The sequence below is a fragment of the Myotis daubentonii genome, chromosome 19 (genome assembly GCF_963259705.1).
Source record: "Myotis daubentonii chromosome 19, mMyoDau2.1, whole genome shotgun sequence".
Taxonomy (NCBI): Eukaryota; Metazoa; Chordata; class Mammalia; order Chiroptera; family Vespertilionidae; genus Myotis; species Myotis daubentonii.
Genome location: NC_081858.1, coordinates 18,780,246 through 18,797,465, shown reverse-complemented (window position 1 = coordinate 18,797,465; position 17,220 = coordinate 18,780,246). Strand labels below are relative to the sequence as shown.

General features: G+C 43.9%; 1 protein-coding gene across 2 annotated transcripts in view; it reads left to right on the top strand.

Annotated features, from left to right (window-relative positions):
• Window positions 1-17,220, top strand: part of PRDM10 (PR/SET domain 10) — a 79,110-nt gene that overhangs the window by 27,554 nt on the left and 34,336 nt on the right. The window contains exons 2-6 of one of the 2 annotated variants that reach the window (XM_059676931.1): window positions 989-1,170; window positions 3,671-3,835; window positions 6,126-6,185; window positions 13,739-13,964; window positions 15,572-15,813. In XM_059676931.1, coding sequence (XP_059532914.1) covers window positions 1,102-1,170; window positions 3,671-3,835; window positions 6,126-6,185; window positions 13,739-13,964; window positions 15,572-15,813 — 762 coding nt within the window. In that variant the 5' untranslated portion in view covers window positions 989-1,101. Of the gene's footprint in view, window positions 1-988; window positions 1,171-3,670; window positions 3,836-6,105; window positions 6,186-13,738; window positions 13,965-15,571; window positions 15,814-17,220 lie in introns of those variants that run through there. The other variant, XM_059676930.1, reaches the window with a different exon arrangement.

The window sequence follows — 17,220 nt, the reverse complement described above, 5'->3', positions numbered from 1 at the left end:
CTAAGACCATCGGAAAACACATATATAATTACATATTGTGTTTATGATTAACCACTATGCTTTAATTATGTTCACTTTGTAGCAATGAAATTGGGGGTCACCACAACATGAGGAACTGTATGAAAGGGTCGCGGCAGTAGGAAGGTTGAGAACCACTGATCTAAAGGGACGATTGATCTCCCTAAAATGCCTGTTCTGGAAAAGAATACGGTTTCAAGAGGTAGGCTCAGTGCGGGTTGATGTTTGTAAGGCTTTGTTCACTCATCACTCCCATACTGACCAAATGGGAAACAAAGTTTATATTTGTGCTCGCCCAGTGGGGGCCCAGAACATTTAGCCTCCTCTGCCTGCCATTTTTTTCTCGTTTTGTAACTTTTGTTATTCTGCTGTGCATTTCTGAAGGTGGAATGGGAACTCAGCGTCTAAGCAGGTGTGGAAGAGGGGGGCTCGGGCTGTGCAGCATTCAGACGTGGGTGTGAACCGTCACTACCTGCATTTAGAACCTCATTCTCCTAATCGGGACTAAGAGAACTGCCTTAAGTATTTTAAAAAATATATTTTTATTGATTTTAAAGAGGAAGGGAGAGGGGGAGAGAGATAGAAACATCAATGATCAGAGAGAATCATTGATTGCTGCCTCCTGCACGCCTCACACTGGGGATCAAGCCCACAACTGGGGCATATGCCTTGACTGGGAATCAAACTGTGACCTCCTGGTTCATAGGTGGATGCTCAATCACTGAGCAATACCAGCCAGCCGGGCCACCTTAAATATTTTTGATGAGGGTAACATTATATCATGTGTGCCTAGAACATAGCCAGCATGCCAAACATTGCATTAGTATAGAAAATTTTTCTCTACTTCTACCTTTTTGCCCAGGTGTTCTCTTTTACAGAGTTTTATTTTTCTCTCTTTGTGGTTGAAATGATAATTTATTAAAATGTATTCATCTGTTTAAAGCCTTGGTTCCTTTCTCTCTTTTTGCAGGCACATCGCAGAGGCATCCCTTCGTCCTTCATGAACACCTGCGTGGTAGACAGGTGACTGCCCTCCGCCCCATGCTGCTCTAGGCGCCCCGACGTGAGCTGTCCAAGGAAAGGATGGATTCCAAAGATGAGAGCTCACACGTGTGGCCCGCGGCTGCAGAACACGAAGAGAGCGCCACACAGGTGAGGGGGGTCTCCAGCGTGGGGACATGTGCTCACAGCCAAATAGCAGCTTCCATGCAGTAGTGAGTAGTCGGGAGGGAGCGGACCTGCAGAACCGGAGGTGAGGGACCCGCAGTGCGTTCCCATGCGATGCAGAGGGGCTGAACTTCCAACCCCGTGGCTTCTCTGCTTTCCCCAGCTCATGTCACAGTCTGCCTGACTCGTCCATGTTCTTTTGTTATTGGTGCTGAAAGTGTTTTTTTTTTAAAAATTTATTTAATATATTTTTATTGATTTCAGAGAGGAAGGGAGAGGGAGAGACAGATAGAAACATCAATAATGAGAGAGAATCATTGATCGTCTGCCTCCTGCACGCCCCCACACTGGGGATCGAGCCTGCAACCTGGGAATGTGCCCTGACCAGGAATCAACCATGACCTCCTGGTCCATAGGTTGACACTCAACCATGAGCACGCCGGCTGGGCAAAAGTGCGTTACTTTGATGTTATCTAGTATATGGTTTTGGTTTTTTTGCGAGCAATGAAGTTCAAGGTATGTCTACAAAATGAGTGGCTTTTCTTTCTTTTCCAATGAGGAGTGTAAACCTCTGATTGAAAGTTGTCCCGTTGAGTCAGTAGCCCTGGAGGTTAGTCACTTAGGCCAGTGCCACGGTGATTGCGATCTCTGCCTTTGAAACCTCTGCCCTGGCAGCCGCCGGCTCCGGGCACGCTCATTCCGGCAAAGCCAGGCGCTCTGCATGTTTGCTGTGCGCCGGGGAGCCAGCTTTTGTATGTGACCACAGTACAAAACTTAGTTTTTTCAGCATTATAGTAAATATGGAATTTTTATTTAATTTTTCATTGAATGCATGACCACAATAATATCAAAATGAGGACGTTAATTGAAACCTTTAGATATACGCGTATAATTTAATTTAAACAATATAGTAAATATTACAGCGAATAAAATGGATCATCTGGTATGATTTAAATGTCTGAGTCTGAATACTTAAAAAAACGTTCCGGAGATCCTTCTAGCAGAGCCATCGAGAATGCTGTTTTGTTCTCATGGAAACCATTTTGAAGGTACTTCAATGCAGCTATATATTACCATGTATTTTCTTTATAAACAGAGATGTAGTTTATTGAAGAACAGAGTAAAAGAAAATGTGGTTACAGCACTGTGTGGCCAGGGTCCCCACATGCGGGTCACCAGACAGCAGAGCTCACCTCCCGCACTGCGTCCTCTTCCCCAACCCTGCCTTCTCCCTGCTGAGGACTCGGGGTTAGCAGGACAGCGAGGGGAGGAGGAACTGTTTTTTGATTTTTAAAGCACTGAAACCAGGGCAGGGTTTTGATGTAAATGGGAAAATCTAAAGTCACAAAATTATCTTGCAGCACTGAAATGTGCAGCACAAGTATCTTATAAGCTTAATTCTTCCAATATATAAACTGCACCTTCATGGACAAATTGAATTTATGTAGAAGCAGGACTGATCACTTTGTGTAAAAGTGGAAGTTTGCTTTATTTCTGTGGTGCTGATTGCATTTGCTCTCTAGGTTTCTGGGGATGAAATTAGCTTATGTCATCTTTGGGTCCTATTGTTCTCCATCGGAGAAAAAGAGTTAGGTCCAAAGACAAGACAGTATAGGAGTAAGGATTCCAGCCTATGCTTGGTGTGCGTCACGGACTGTGAGTATCAGCACATAAATTATTTCTCCCCCCAAAGTGTGCTTGGCCATCTGCTTCTGTACCTTCAATATCAGACTCAGGCGGCGTGCCAAACTCGAGCCTTCTAGAATTCAAAACCTCTGAAGCTGACTACTCAGAAAACATGTTAGGAAATTCAATTTCTGCTTTAGTTCTTGGTAGATGGAAAATTGTTTACCCTGTTGACAACTGAAAGAGTTGTCCAGAACCCCTTAAAAGTACTTGGTTAGAACTTTCTGTATGTTGATCTAGCGGGCAAGGAATTCTGGTACAGTCCTTGATTCAGCAAAAATTTACTGACGTGCCTCCAGTGCAGCCGTGGAGTGTGAAAGAATTCGGAGGAGAGAGGGTGACCTTATTTTAACGTGTCTGCTGAAAGGCACGATTAGTTACAAAGTGGAGTTTTTATGATGTGTTAACAGCAATTGGCTTTTGAGTCTTGAATATATTTTTTTAACATTACAGAATAATTTTTATTTTGGGAATGTTATTGACCTGCAACCTCCAGTCTTACTTCCAGGATTAGTTAATTCCCCCCATAAGCTCCCGCAAAGAGATATCCGCATTGGATATTTGAGGCACAGGGGAATTTAAATCAGTGGCCTGATAGTGAGCAGTAGATCATGAGTGACGAGTTGGCCTGCCTCCCGGTCACTAACTCCGCAGAGGTGAGAACGTATCAATCCCCCTCTTTCGTGGGGGATATTTTAGGCTCGCAGCTGTGTACTCCGCTTGGTCTGCACTGATCTTTGTGAGACTGGGTTGGTGCTGCAGGGGTAGTTGCTACAGACTTGGCTGCTTTTTGCCCCAGGTACACTTTGTCCCAGACGCTGGAACTGTGGCTCAGATCGTCTACACCGATGACCAGGTTCGGCCGCCCCAGCAGGTGGTGTATACGACAGATGGTGCCTCCTACACGTCAGTGGACGGTCCCGAGCACACGCTGGTGTACATCCATCCCGTGGAAGCTGCGCAGGCATGTGAATGACTATTGTGTATCGTTTATTAATCCGTTGATTCACTCATGACTGCTGTTTACCCTCTGCCAGTCACCACGGTGGCTGTTGATACAGGAAATGTTCACATAAGATTTATGCTTTCAAGGAGTTTATAACCAGCTTGGCAGAGGAAGATATGATTTATTTATTTAACTTAAATGTAATGAGTTAGAACAGTGATTTTCAGCCTTTTTCATTGCATGGTACTAATGTAAACTAATTACTAAAATTCGGCACACCAAAAAAAAAATATTTTTTGCCGATCTGACCAAAAAATAGGTATATTTTTGATTGATATACCAAAAAATAACAACAATAATATAATAATTACCCACCCTCTTTGCTCCAGAGTGACTTTTTAAAAAATCAGGTGCCTATACTTGTAAATAAGGATTTCTGGCACAACGAATTAACCAATCAGACATAACCTTATTATGCAACATATCCAGTAAGATGCAGCTCTATTATATGACCTATATATTTATAGTTCAAGACAGGGCACCCACACCAGACAGCTGTTGTGGTGTTTTCTGTTGTTATTATTTTTTAATTTGACAATCTAAGGGAAAAGAGGCCAGTACCCCTGACTATGTAGTCAGGTATTGCACGTTTTTTTTTTTTTTTAATTCTTGCAGCACATGGTTGAAAGCCGCTGAGTTAGAGCACTGGGCTTGTATCAATTCTTCTCCCCAGTGATCCTGGACTAGATCAACATGTTACTTTTCCTAAGTATCAACAAGCAGGCCAAAAATGGCATTTAGTTCTGCATAGCTTAATCAAAGATGGGTCAGGGAAAACATACAGAGTTGTAGTTAAATGTATAAGCAAAGGTCCCACTAGCTTATTCACTGCTATTTATTAGTAATTCATTGCCGATTTGCAGGACTGTAACAGAGCGAAGGTAAAAGCTGTACAATTAAAGATTTTTTTTTTTTTTTTTTGCCAGTGACTTGGGGTATTAGTCTCCAAATGTATGACACAAATATTCCCCAATATATAACTTCGTTTCTCTTGTTAGCACTTTTTTTACACTGGACAAAGCACTTTTAAACATATTAAAAAAATTAAGTTCCATGCTTTTATCGTAGGATCCTGGTAATAAAAATGTGCCCTTATGTGCAATATTTAATCAGAAGGCTCAAATCATTTCCAAGAAGAAATGGAGCCTACTAATTGATACCTTTCAAATTGGTATAAACATGAAATTGCCAAACATGGAGATGATAGTTTTGGAATGCCTCTGCTTAGGCATAGTCCCCTAACTGTATTAAAGTAAGATCACATAGTTAATGTAAAGACTGTTCTGTGTCCAGCTTTTAGTTTATTACCAAATGTCTGAATTCCTTTTTTTTCTTTATTGATTAAGGTATTACATATGTGTCCTCATCTCCCCATTGTGCGCTCCCCCACCACCCCCAAGTCTGAATTCTGTTAATTTTTAATGTCAGATTTAAGAATCTGGCACTGGCTGAAACTCTCTTTTACATTCTTTTGCAATCGAAACGTAGCCATAGTTCTTATTCCCATACGTTTGCTCAAGGCGTGGGCAAATTAAAGTCTTTTAAAGGTTTTAGGGGAAAGAATATTTTTCTGGACTGGAGGTTTTCTGTGGTGCCCTGGGCTAAAATAATTTTGAAGATTTTTCTTCTGTAATCAGCTTTGCTGCATCATGACATAAATTATGTGTTTATGAGAACTTCCTTTTAAATTGTGATTTTACTGGCTTTTCTGGAAAAAAAAAATCTATGGAACATTAAATTCAGCTTATTTTTCTTCTGCTCTTCTGATAATGTGTGCATTTTATATTTGAAAGAGTTGCCATGGCTGCATGTGCAGTACTCTTCTATATTTTTATGTATGTTTATCATTTTCATTTAATTGTAGGTCTACTCCTTGTGGTTCACAGTGTAAGTGTGAGTGAATGCACCCCCGTTCATGGCGTGTCTTTTATGTTTTCATGACAGGCCTTTTAAATTAGCCGTGACATTCAGCCTCAAGAGAGGCTTTGCTGACGAGTAAAATGTTGAAGTATGTTAGCCAGTTGAGATGGTTAGCCTACACAGCCTCTGTGGTGCCATCTGAATGAAAGGCTTTAGCTAAATGTAAGATTGCTATCGTTATCTTCTTTATTAATGAAGGATTATTACTAGCTATATGGGAGTTAACTCTCCCACGAATCGGTGCTTAGCAATAGGATAATTTTCTCTGTGTAGGCGAGCTGTCTAAAGATCTATTGATAAGTTTGTTGTTGTTTTTGTTTTTGTCTAGACTCTGTTTACAGACCCCAGCCAGGTAGCTTATGTCCAACAGGATGCTACAACTCAGCAGGTAATGCGTTCCTTTTTGCCTCTTTGTTGTTTGGGATAATATTACGAATGTTACCATTCCCTGGAATGGTCCCCAACCCTCTGCACTGTGTATTCTCTTGAATGTGTGCTTCTTATATAGGAAAGTAAAGTTGATGGCAGCCTTCATCATTCTAGCTTCTGAAAAACTGAGATTCTTTTTGGTTACCCTTTAAAACACTTCTTTCCTTTCATCCATATTTCTAATATAGCCTTTTTGACTTTGAGGGGTTTCCTTGTTCTCCTCCAGATTGTGAAAGTGATAAAGAAGGTGCAGGAGCTAGATGTTGTCAGTCTGACTCCAAATAGTTTTATTTTCATGTCAGGTAGTATGATTAACTTAGCCACTCAACTGAGTGTCTCGAGTGATTATTAAGTACATTCTCAATTGGTAAGCACTTTCTGCTTTTGAACTTAAAAAATATATATATATATATATTTGTTTTTATTTATTTCAGAGAGAGGAAGGGAAAGGGAGAGAAAGAAACATCAATGATGAGAGAAAATCACCTATCGGATTCCTCCTGCACTCGCCCTACTGGGGATCAAGCCCAAAACCCAGGCATGTGCCCCGACCAGAATTGAACTGTGACCTCCTGGGTTGTGGGCTCGATCCCCAGTGGGGGCCATGCAGGAGGCAGCTGATTGATGATCCTCTCTCATCATTGATGTTTCTATCTCTCTCTCCCTCTCCCTTCCTCTCTGAAATCAATAAAAATATATTTAAAATATTTTTTAAAAAGGAAAACAAATATAATAGATTGAAATACATTAAATATATTTAAAACCCATAAGCTCATACCGATATTAAAAGCAATAATGCACTGGTCACTTTTTGAGGATGCTAAGGGACCACTACATTCATTCTTCAGGAAACTGGTAAATGACCAGAAAGAATACGGCCTTTCTTCCCTGAATGTACTCAGGTAAACAATTACTTGATGAGGGAAATATCTTCTTAGAAGCATTCCAACTAATAAATAAAGAGGGGAGGCCTGGCTTAGAATATCACCATTTTTCATCTTTAATGAAATATGGGCCTAGGCAGTGATCATTAACAATAGTCTGAAACCATCAGGAAAAAGCTGACGAGGCACCTTATAACGGATGGATCAACCTGACCCTCTGAACATTGTTAATATCATGAAAAAGAGAGAACCATTCGTTATAGGCCTCCTGCTGTTGTGTACCTTCTACTTCATTTCATATGAAGTATTCCTCTCCCCAAATTGAGCCTGAATCTGATTGAGTCTCTGGGTTCTGCTACTAGCTTGTAGGAAGCCTGGTAGACAAACTAGAACAAGTTCAGAGACACATAAGGCTGTAGTCAGCAAAGTCCATACTGTGGGAAACTGTCAGGCAAAAGGCCTACTTTCTTCCACATATAAATTGCAAAGGAAAAGAAGAGGAATGGGGATTTACAGATTAAAGGAGACTTTGGACAAACCAGTTGTAAAAAAAAAGAAAAAATGAGACCACTGGGGAAATCCTAACGCTAAGTGGCTATTTGATGATATTAAGGAATGATTAACTTTTTAGATATGCTAATATAGCAAGTTAAAAGTTATTTTTCTGTAGGCTTATCTACAGAACTATTTACAGATGAAAATGAACAATGCCCGAGGTTTGCTTCCAAATAATCTAGTGAGGGAGAAAATGCGTGGGAGAGTAGTTGAAATAAGTTTAGCCGTGAGTTGATACTTGAAGCCAAGTGATGAGTGTGTGAGGTGTATTATACTATTCTCTGTATTTGACATATGTTTAAAGTTTTTCACTACAAGTGGGAAAGTTATTTTGACAAGATGCCCTAAACAGCTTTTCAGAAGGTGAAAAAATTTACATTCCTACCAACAATATATGAGCATGCCCATTACCACACACCCTTCCGTTCTTTTAATATTTTGCCAATCTGATATGCAAAATGGTATTCTGTTGTTTTACTGTTAAGGCATATTTTAATTAGAAATGGTGTTGCCATTTGCACCTCAAAGGGCCCTTCATCTTCTTCAATCTCCAGAAACAATCTGTTTCATGTTCTGTACAAAAGGAAGGTGGGGCTCAGATAGCTCTGTGAACAGTGACATCACAAGGAAGTGTAACCGTGGGCTTAGCATCTTTCTTTATTACAGCTTCCTTTCAACCCTCACGGTTTTTATTCCTGGCTATAACACCTCATTGATTGTCAGCTTATTCTGTGACCTGGATACATTCCGGATAGAGAGTTGGATGAGCATTTAACACAGACGATAAAAGCTTCCCCCTCCCCACTCCCCCTTAGCAAAATGGTTCCTATTTTCAGTGGTGGCAAAACCCATTTGAAGCCTTTTTCTTTCTTTTTAAAAAAAAATTTTTTTTTATTGATTTCAGAGAGGAAGGGAGAGAGATAGATAGAAACATCAATGATGAGAATCATTGATTGGCTGCCTCCTGCACGCCCCCTACTGGGGGGGTGGAAATCGAGCCCCCAACCCAGGCATGTGCCCTTGACCAGGATTGAACCTGGGACCCTTTAGTCCGCAGGCTGACACTCTATCCACTGAGCCAAACCGGCTAGGGTTGAAGCCTTTTTCACATGTGTCTTCCCTCCTCCCTAAGCAAGGCACCCGCGGTCTCCAGACCCGGAAGCACAGTCTCTTCTTTGTTTCTGAAAATGAGCATGTGCGACTCCCCACACGCTGAGGAGGAAATATGCTGCTGATCATGGGTCTCGGGAGGGACCAGAAGCATTCTGTTGCGTTTGCTGCTGTCCAGTGTGGCTTCCTATTTCACTCCTCCCATAAATTGCCTCCTGAAACGCATTACATAGTTTCAGAGAATATTACAGAGCGAGGCATTAAGTGGGACGGAGAAGGTGCACCAATAAGTTTAACAAATTCTTTTTCCTCCTACCTCCCGTGTTTTATTGTGGGTGACAAAATGCACAGTATTAAAGTACTTTTGTGTTGAATTCTCTTTCTGTGAGTATAATTGCCACTCGACCTTGCCGCCTGGCTGTTGTCTCCGGAGCAAGGGTGGGTGCCTTGAGGCTCTGGGGTTAAAGGTATATGTGAGGCTCACCTCCGCGGTTGCTCCCTAGGGGCCATTGTGACGTAGCGGAAAAAGCAGAGTCAGAATCTGAATTTTATCTCTGCCACTTAGGAGCGATGTAGTAATGTTACCTGGCCTCAAAGGAATTTAAAAATATGCCTCGCTCCCAGTAAGTGTCAGTTGAATTTGAATTAGTTTTTGAAAAATATGTTGTTTTTTTAAATTGATTTCAGAGAGAGGAAGGGAGAGGGAGAGAGAGATAGAAACATCAATGATGAGAATCATTGATCAGCTGCTTCCTGCACGGCCCCTGCTGGGGATTGAGCCCACAGCCCGGCATGTGCAGAATTGAACAGTGACCTCCTGGTTCTTAGGTCAACACTCAACCACTGGCCAGGCTGAATTTGAATCATTAATTGAACAAATTTATAATGCATGCCTACGGTGTGTTGAGGTCTATGCTTTCTGGAAATAGACAGTGTGTCCCTAGCAATGATTGTCATGGACCCTTCTCATCCCTTTTCAGCAGTAGTTTGCATGATTCTGCTGTGCATTCAACCTCTGCTTCAACATCAGCCTTTCCAGATAATGCTGAAGTGTCGGGCCTTTTCTTTGCCACAGTCTTTTAGGGGAGCTCAGCGTGGGGGAGGAGAAGGTTGCTGGTACTATTTTAATGTCAGCTTTCTCAGCAGTGGCGAGAAGCCAGCGGTAACCTTGCCCAACCACAGTCTTTCTAGCAGCATCTGCGGGGGAAATACATCTCCGCTCCGCTGGAACGCCTCTGAATTGCTGAATTCATTCTTTGAGGTTGGCTCTGCAGAGATATAAAGAATTTATGAGGAGCAGAGGTGGATATATGCTTTGGTTTGTTCAGTGTGTGATAACATTCATCACTAACACAGGCATAAAATTTAAGTGCTTAGAATAAAGGGCGACATTGAAACTGTGCTCTGAGATAACAAGTGGGGACGCAGCAGCTTTGCTGGAGGATCAGGGGCGGCCGCGAGGGGAGGTGGCAAACGCAGTCCTGCTGCCAGACAGGAGTCCCTGGTCTTTTTCTGGTTCAGGCTTCACTCGGCGGGTATTTCCTTCTGCTTCTATGGAAGCCGAAGCTGAAGCAGCCCCCAGCATGCTGTCCTCCCACGTAAAGCTTCTGGAAGGCCCTGAGCTGCAGAGGTGGGATGCCACGTAGGAGTCGGGGCTCCTCGGTTACAGGCATGCATGTTAAAACAGGCACGCACTGTTGGAGGTAACTGATTTTTATCTGCTTTCTGGAGCCTGAGCATTTTATTTTATTTTTTACTTTTTGAAATATTTTTGTTGATTTCAGAGAGGAAGGGAGAAGGAGAGAGAGAGATCTAAACATCAGCGATGAGACAGGCATACCAATCAGTTGCCTGCTGCACACCCCCTACTAGGGATCAAGCCTGCACCCCGGGCATGTGCCCTCACTGGGAATCGAACCTGGGACCTCTTGGTCCATGGGATGATGCTCAATCCACTGAGCTACACCAGCCAGGCGAGCCTGAATATTTTATTTTATTTATTTTTTATTTTTTTATTTTATTTTTTTAAATATATTTTATTGATTTTTTACAGAGAGGAAGGGAGAGAGATAGAGAGTTAGAAACATCGATGAGAGAGAAACATCGATCAGCTGCCTCCTGCACATCTCCTACTGGGGATGTGCCCGCAACCCAGGTACATGCCCTTGACCGGAATCGAACCTGGGACCTTTCAGTCCACAAGCCGACGCTCTATCCACTGAGCCAAACCGGCCTTGGCAAGCCTGAATATTTTAAACGTTGGGCAATGATCTTTTTTTTAAATAAATAAATAAATAAATTTTTTCTTTATTGATGAAGGTATTACATATGTGTCCTTATTCCCCCATTGCCCCCCCCCCCCCACTCGTGCCCTCACCCCCTCTCTCTAGTGTCTGTGTCCATTGGTTATGCTTATGTGTATGCATACAAGCCTTTTGGTTGATCTCTCCCCCTTCCCCCCACCCTCCCTTGCCTTCCCTGTGAGGTTTGACTGCCATAGTGTCAGGCTCTGTAAACACTCGCAGAACTTCCTCGTTATAGAGTTTAGGAAGCTCTTGGACTTGGTGCACAACTAACCAACCACGGGGGTGTCTGTGACCAGCAGCCCAGTTCCTTTAGGTGCCTACAGGGACTGGTGTCATTTCTCAAGGGGCTGATATATTTTCACAAAGTAATCTTCATTAAACATAGAATGTTCAGCAGTCTTTGACATATAATGTTATCTCAGTCCTTACAGAATTTATGATAATAATATATTACTATTAATGTTAAGCACTTACTAAATGCCAGACACTTTACTATTACCCTCATATACATTATTGTTTCATTTAGTCCTCACAACCTATTGGTGTAGGTTTATTGCTATGTCCATTTTACAGATAAGGAAGCTGAGGTTCATAGTAGTTTGTTACCTTGCCAAGTAGGGGGCCAGGATTTTAATCCACAGCTGACGCCAAAGCCCATGCATTCTGCTTCCCTGAGCGGCAGTTGGAGAGTCAAGGTGGACTCACAGGAAAATGCATAGCATTGAAAAGCAGGTGGTGTTTGGCAGTGGCTACGAAGCTATGGGGCTTGCCAATGTGTGAGAGGTCAGAATCTAGCTTCTAAAAGATCTTGGCAGACTGGAAGGACAGAACAAGCAATAAAAGGAAATTGACTGGAGAGAAATGCAGAATCCTCTCATTTGAGTGAAAATCAGCTGTTTAAGTTCTGAGGAGGAGAGAAGTGGATTAATAGCTCTCTGAGAGGGAAGAGGGGCCTGGGCGTTTAATGATCTGCAAATGCGAGATGGGTCAGCAGGGGAAGAGGCCGTCATAAATGCTAATGCTACATTCAGACAGATATGGAATCCCCCGGGGAGCCCATGAAGACAGCAGGATGAAGAGGGGCTGGAAGTTCGGCCATGTGAATGGAGTAGAGGTTTTGGTCTTGACGTAGTTGAAGAACTGTCTTCAGGTGTCTGGAGAGGGAAGATGTAGGGCCCGTCCAATGCATGCGAGATACGGACAGGGACATCTCCACGCCACAGAGACCATCACTGAACTCTCCAGTGGGGTCCGGCTGCCCTGGGAGGTGCTGACTGGGGAGCAGAGGCTGGGTGACGTGGATGGGATTCTGTGCCTCCAGGTGCACAGGTCAGAGCAGAGAAGTCAGGGAGGGCTAGAGCGTCAGGATGGGTCATGGAGAAACTGGAACGTGATGTCTGCTTTAGAAGATTGGTGCGGGAAGAGCATTCTAGGCGAGGAAAACGCCAGGTGGGGAGATAAAGAAAAAGGGAGTAGACATTAAAAAAGACCTTCCTGTATTTATTTATTTATATTTTTGTTAACCCTCACCCGAGGATATTTTCCCATTGATTTTTTAAAAGAGAATGGGAGGGAGGGGGAGAAACAGAGAGAGAAACATTGATGTGAGAGAGATACATCGATTGGTTGCCTTCCACAGAATCCTGGGCTGGGGATTGAGCCTGCAATTGAGGTTCATGCCCTTGACCGGAATGGAACCTAGGACCCTTCTGTCCGAGGACCCATGCTCTATCCACTGAGCCAAACCAGCTAGGGCCTTGCTGTATTTATTAAATTGTAAGGGGACATGGCTTGAGTGTAAATTAGGGTTAATTGGGACTAGTTGGGCAGGAGAAATAAGATTGGGTAAAAGGAATCTGGGTGGTCTGTAACCCATGGCACTCATTTAAGTGAGAAAACTCTCTGAGGGACCTTTTATGTTCTGCCAGCAGATTTGGTAAGGTGGCCTTAACCCAATACATGGCCCAAACCTCCCCTTATTTGCAAAAGATCGACTTCAGCACGCTGAAACACATAGATACCACTTTTCATTCTTAAGACCTCAGCCTCTCTGAGGGGTAGGGGGAGAGCTGCTCACCATGGAATTTTACCAACTGCAGGTTGCACCGTGTGCTTAGTTTGAGAAGTGAGTGGTGGAAGGTAGGTAAAATCATTACCTACAGTGCTGTGGCCGCCCTGAAGAGGCAGGAGGGACCCCCACCCAAAACTGAGTTCAGAGGTCGAGACTGATGATACCACGCGCACACCACAAGGCTATGGAAAGGTCTGCTGCTCACATCCCTGCAGTCCCAGGGGAGGCAGGGCAGGCCTCTCCAGCAGGTTGGAAATGGCTGGAGGGAGTAAGGAATGGCTCAGGGTTTTGTCGAGATGGAGGGTTCGAGAGCACCTGGTCAGGTGCTGGTGGGGTTTGAAACTCCTGCCAGTGTCAAAGGAGGGAGCACCTGGGACTTCTCATCAGCTTGCCCGGATGTGGGGTAGAAACAGCAAAACTGAGGGCAGACTCTGTTTACAGCCGATGGATGGAAATCACTTTTCCAGGGCCTTGGAGGGGGCTCGTGTGAAGAATACCCGCTCCCACTACCTGAATGTCATGTGTGTCCGTGTCTACAGTAGCGGTAAGGGGACGTGTGCTAACTTTGTCATGCGACTTTGTCCAGGCCTCGTTGCCGGTGCATAACCAGGTGTTACCTTCCATCGGGAGTGTGGACGGCCCGGACCCTCTGGTCACTCTTCAGAACCCTATGAGTAGACTGGAGGCCAAAGAGGAAGAGGATGAGGATGAGGATGAGGACACAGAGGAAGAGGAGGAGGAAGATGGTGAAGACACAGACCTGGATGACTGGGAGCCGGATCCCCCTCGGCCCTTTGACCCACACGACTTATGTGAGTACCGGCGCGTTCTCATGAGTGAGGCTTCCTGTGTGGACCGTGCTCCCTGCTCCAGGGCATCGAGCCTCAGCTTGGACATGTGCCCTGACCGGGAATTGGACCCTGACCTCCTGGTACATAGGTTGACACTCAACCACTGAGCCACACTGGCCGGGCTCCCCAGATTTCTCCTGGGATCTTCCGTGTGATGGTGGTAAAGCCCGTTTGCATGGGGCCAGAGTTCACCTTCATGTCCAACAGAGAACCACCTCATGTGTTTTTCCTTGAATGTATGTGTTTTCAAGGCCACTCTTTAGTCAAAATACGCATAAAGTCACTTTCTCTTATAGACATTCATATAAAGTAACTCTTCACTATTGGAGAATTATTGAAATTGGAAATTCCTATTTCCTAAGCCAGATCTTCACACAGCCAGAGTTGGTAAAATGTGATTGGCTAATTAAATTAGCTAAGGGTCATGAGTATGATCTCCGTGTGGTCCAGTGGCTATATATACATCATTCTGACGGTTAGCTGACAGACGGGTGCTACGGGGAGAGAGGCAGTGAGTGTGGATGCTTAGTGCAAACTGATCACTCGGAGAATGAGCCAGCGCGTCCTCTCCGGGCGGGTCCGATTGTGCCATCCAGGAAAATGAAGGCTGGGATGTTAAATTCATTCATTTAAGCATTACCTTCACGGAGTGCATTCAACTCTCAAACTGCACAGTACGCTCTCTGTTTTCGTTCCCAGACAATGAGAGTTCTATAATTTCTTTTGAAAAAATTGATTAAATGGTATTGTCAGGTTTTCTTTTTAACAGCTTTATTGAGACATAATTTATACACTATAAAATTCACCTTCTTCATCTCATCAGATTTTATAACATTTAGCCTAATAAGCTCTTCTTTTTTTCTTTTCAGACATATTATAATTGATTTGTAAATTTAGTGGCCACTATTGGAATTAATACCAGTAGAGAAATAAGTCACAGCCACAGCCTGCATATTATTTTTGGCAGGCGTAGCTGATTTCTGCCTGATTTTAGAAGAGAAGTTCGGGATTTTATTGGCCTATGAAAGCTAATCTATTACAATTGAATGGGTATTGTAATTATAGGAGTTAATTGAATTTTGGTCTGAAAACTTGGGGGGTTTTCAGCTTAGAACTTTTTAATTGATTTTTTTTTGGGGGGGGGGAAGGGAAAGAGAAAGAAAGGGAGAGAGAAAGAGAGAGAAAAAGAGAAACATCAATCTGTTGTTCCACTTCTTTATGCATCTACTAGGGGCCCGATGCATGAAATTCATGCAAGAGTAGGCCTTCGCAGCCCCGACTGCCTCACCCCTCGCAGCCCCGGCTTTGTCCGGAAGGTTGTCTGGAAGGTCGTCCGGATGGCCATTCCCCTTTTCGGCCGTTCGATCAATTTGCATATTAGGCTTTTATTACTATAGATTGGAAGATTTCTATATGTGCCCTGACCGGGGGTCGAATGCGCAGCTTTGGCGTATCAGGACGCTGCTCTAACCAACTGTGCTACCCGGCCAGGGCTCCGCTTTAGAACTTTTTACCTGAGATCAAGTCACGTTGAAAGGTCTGACTTGCGGGTTTGCTGTTTGTTGCAGGGTGTGAGGAGTGTAACAATGCACACGCCTCAGTGTGCCCCAAGCACGGCCCCTTGCACCCCATCCCCAACCGTCCCGTGCTCACCAGAGCCAGAGCCAGCCTCCCCCTGGTCCTCTACATTGACCGGTTTCTCGGAGGTGTGTTCTCCAAAAGGCGCATCCCTAAGCGCACCCAGTTCGGTCCCGTGGAGGGACCCCTGGTCAGGGAGTCCGAGCTGAAAGACTGTTACATTCACCTCAAGGTAAGCTATGCTTTATTCGTAGTTCACTCTTGTTCTCATTACTTGTAAAGGGCACACATTTTCCTACTGAGCCTCCTAACCCAGTTTCCCAGCAGTTGATTGCTAAGGCAGGACATGAGCATCTCTGAAAGGTGTCGGTGTTAGGGGCTGTATTAGTTGGCTAGAGCTGCAAAACAAAACGCCAGTTACATGACAGAAAGGCATTTTCTCACAGTTCTGGAGGCTAGAAGGCCAAGATCAAGGTTTTTGGGGGGTTGCTTTCCTCTGAGGCTCCTCTCTGACGTGTAGAGGCTGCCTTCTTGCTGCGTCTCTGGTCATCTCTCCCTGGAAGGCTGCCTTGGTGTCTCTCTCTGTGTGTCCCGATCTCTTCTTGTAAGGACACCCGTCAGGTTGGATTAGGACCCACTCTAATGACCCCACTTAAACATAACCGCCTCTTTAAAAGCCCTATCGACAAATATAGTCACATTCTGAGCTCTTGGGAATTAGGTCTACAACATATGAAGTTTTTTTCTTTGTTTTTGGCGGCAGGGGTAGGGGGGGTGGCACATAATTCAGCCCATAACAGGTGCTCTAACATCTCCCCCGCAAAATGATTAGAGCACAGAGGATTGTGTAAACCAGGGGTGGGGAACATCCAGCCCTCGGGCCGTATAAGGCCCGCAAAATCCTTTGGTCTGGCCCTGCCCAGGCCGTCGGGGTGAGTTAATTAAATGTTTGACCAAATAGAGCAGGCTAATTTTTTAAAAAATATATTTTATTGATATTTTACAGGGAGGAAGGGAGAGGGATAGAGAGTTAGAAACATCGATGAGAGAGAAACATCGATCAGCTGCCTCCTGCACGCCCCCTACTGGGAATGTGCCTGCAACCAAGGTGCTCTTGACCAGAATCGAACCTGGGACCCTTCAGTCCGCAGGCCGATGCTCTATCCACTGAGCCAAACCGGTTAGGGCTGGCTAATTTTTAAATTGATGATATTGTATGACCTGTGAATGAGGTTACAAATATCCAAATGGCCCTTGGCAGAAAAGAGGTCTCTAAGTACCAAGAATGTTTTCAAGAAAATCACTTTTCAATTTTTGAAACTAATGTGGATTCTTTTGCTAAAGAATAGCTCACTATGTTAAAGTATATTTATACTGATCTTTTTTTTTTTTTTTTTTTTTACATTTGATGCTTTTGCTTCTGTTTAACCCATTGGGGACTGCCTCTTTGAGAGCCACTCTGGAGAGCCAAGAAAGGGCAGTGGGAAGGAAAAATATTTGGGGTGTGTGTTTTGAGAAATTAGGTGCTGTCACGGGGAGGTGTTCTTTGGTAAATGCTCTAGATCTCTAAGAAAGAATATTCCTTTATAAAGAGAAATACAGGCTGAACATTATAAATGAATGCAGTTGAATCCCAAAT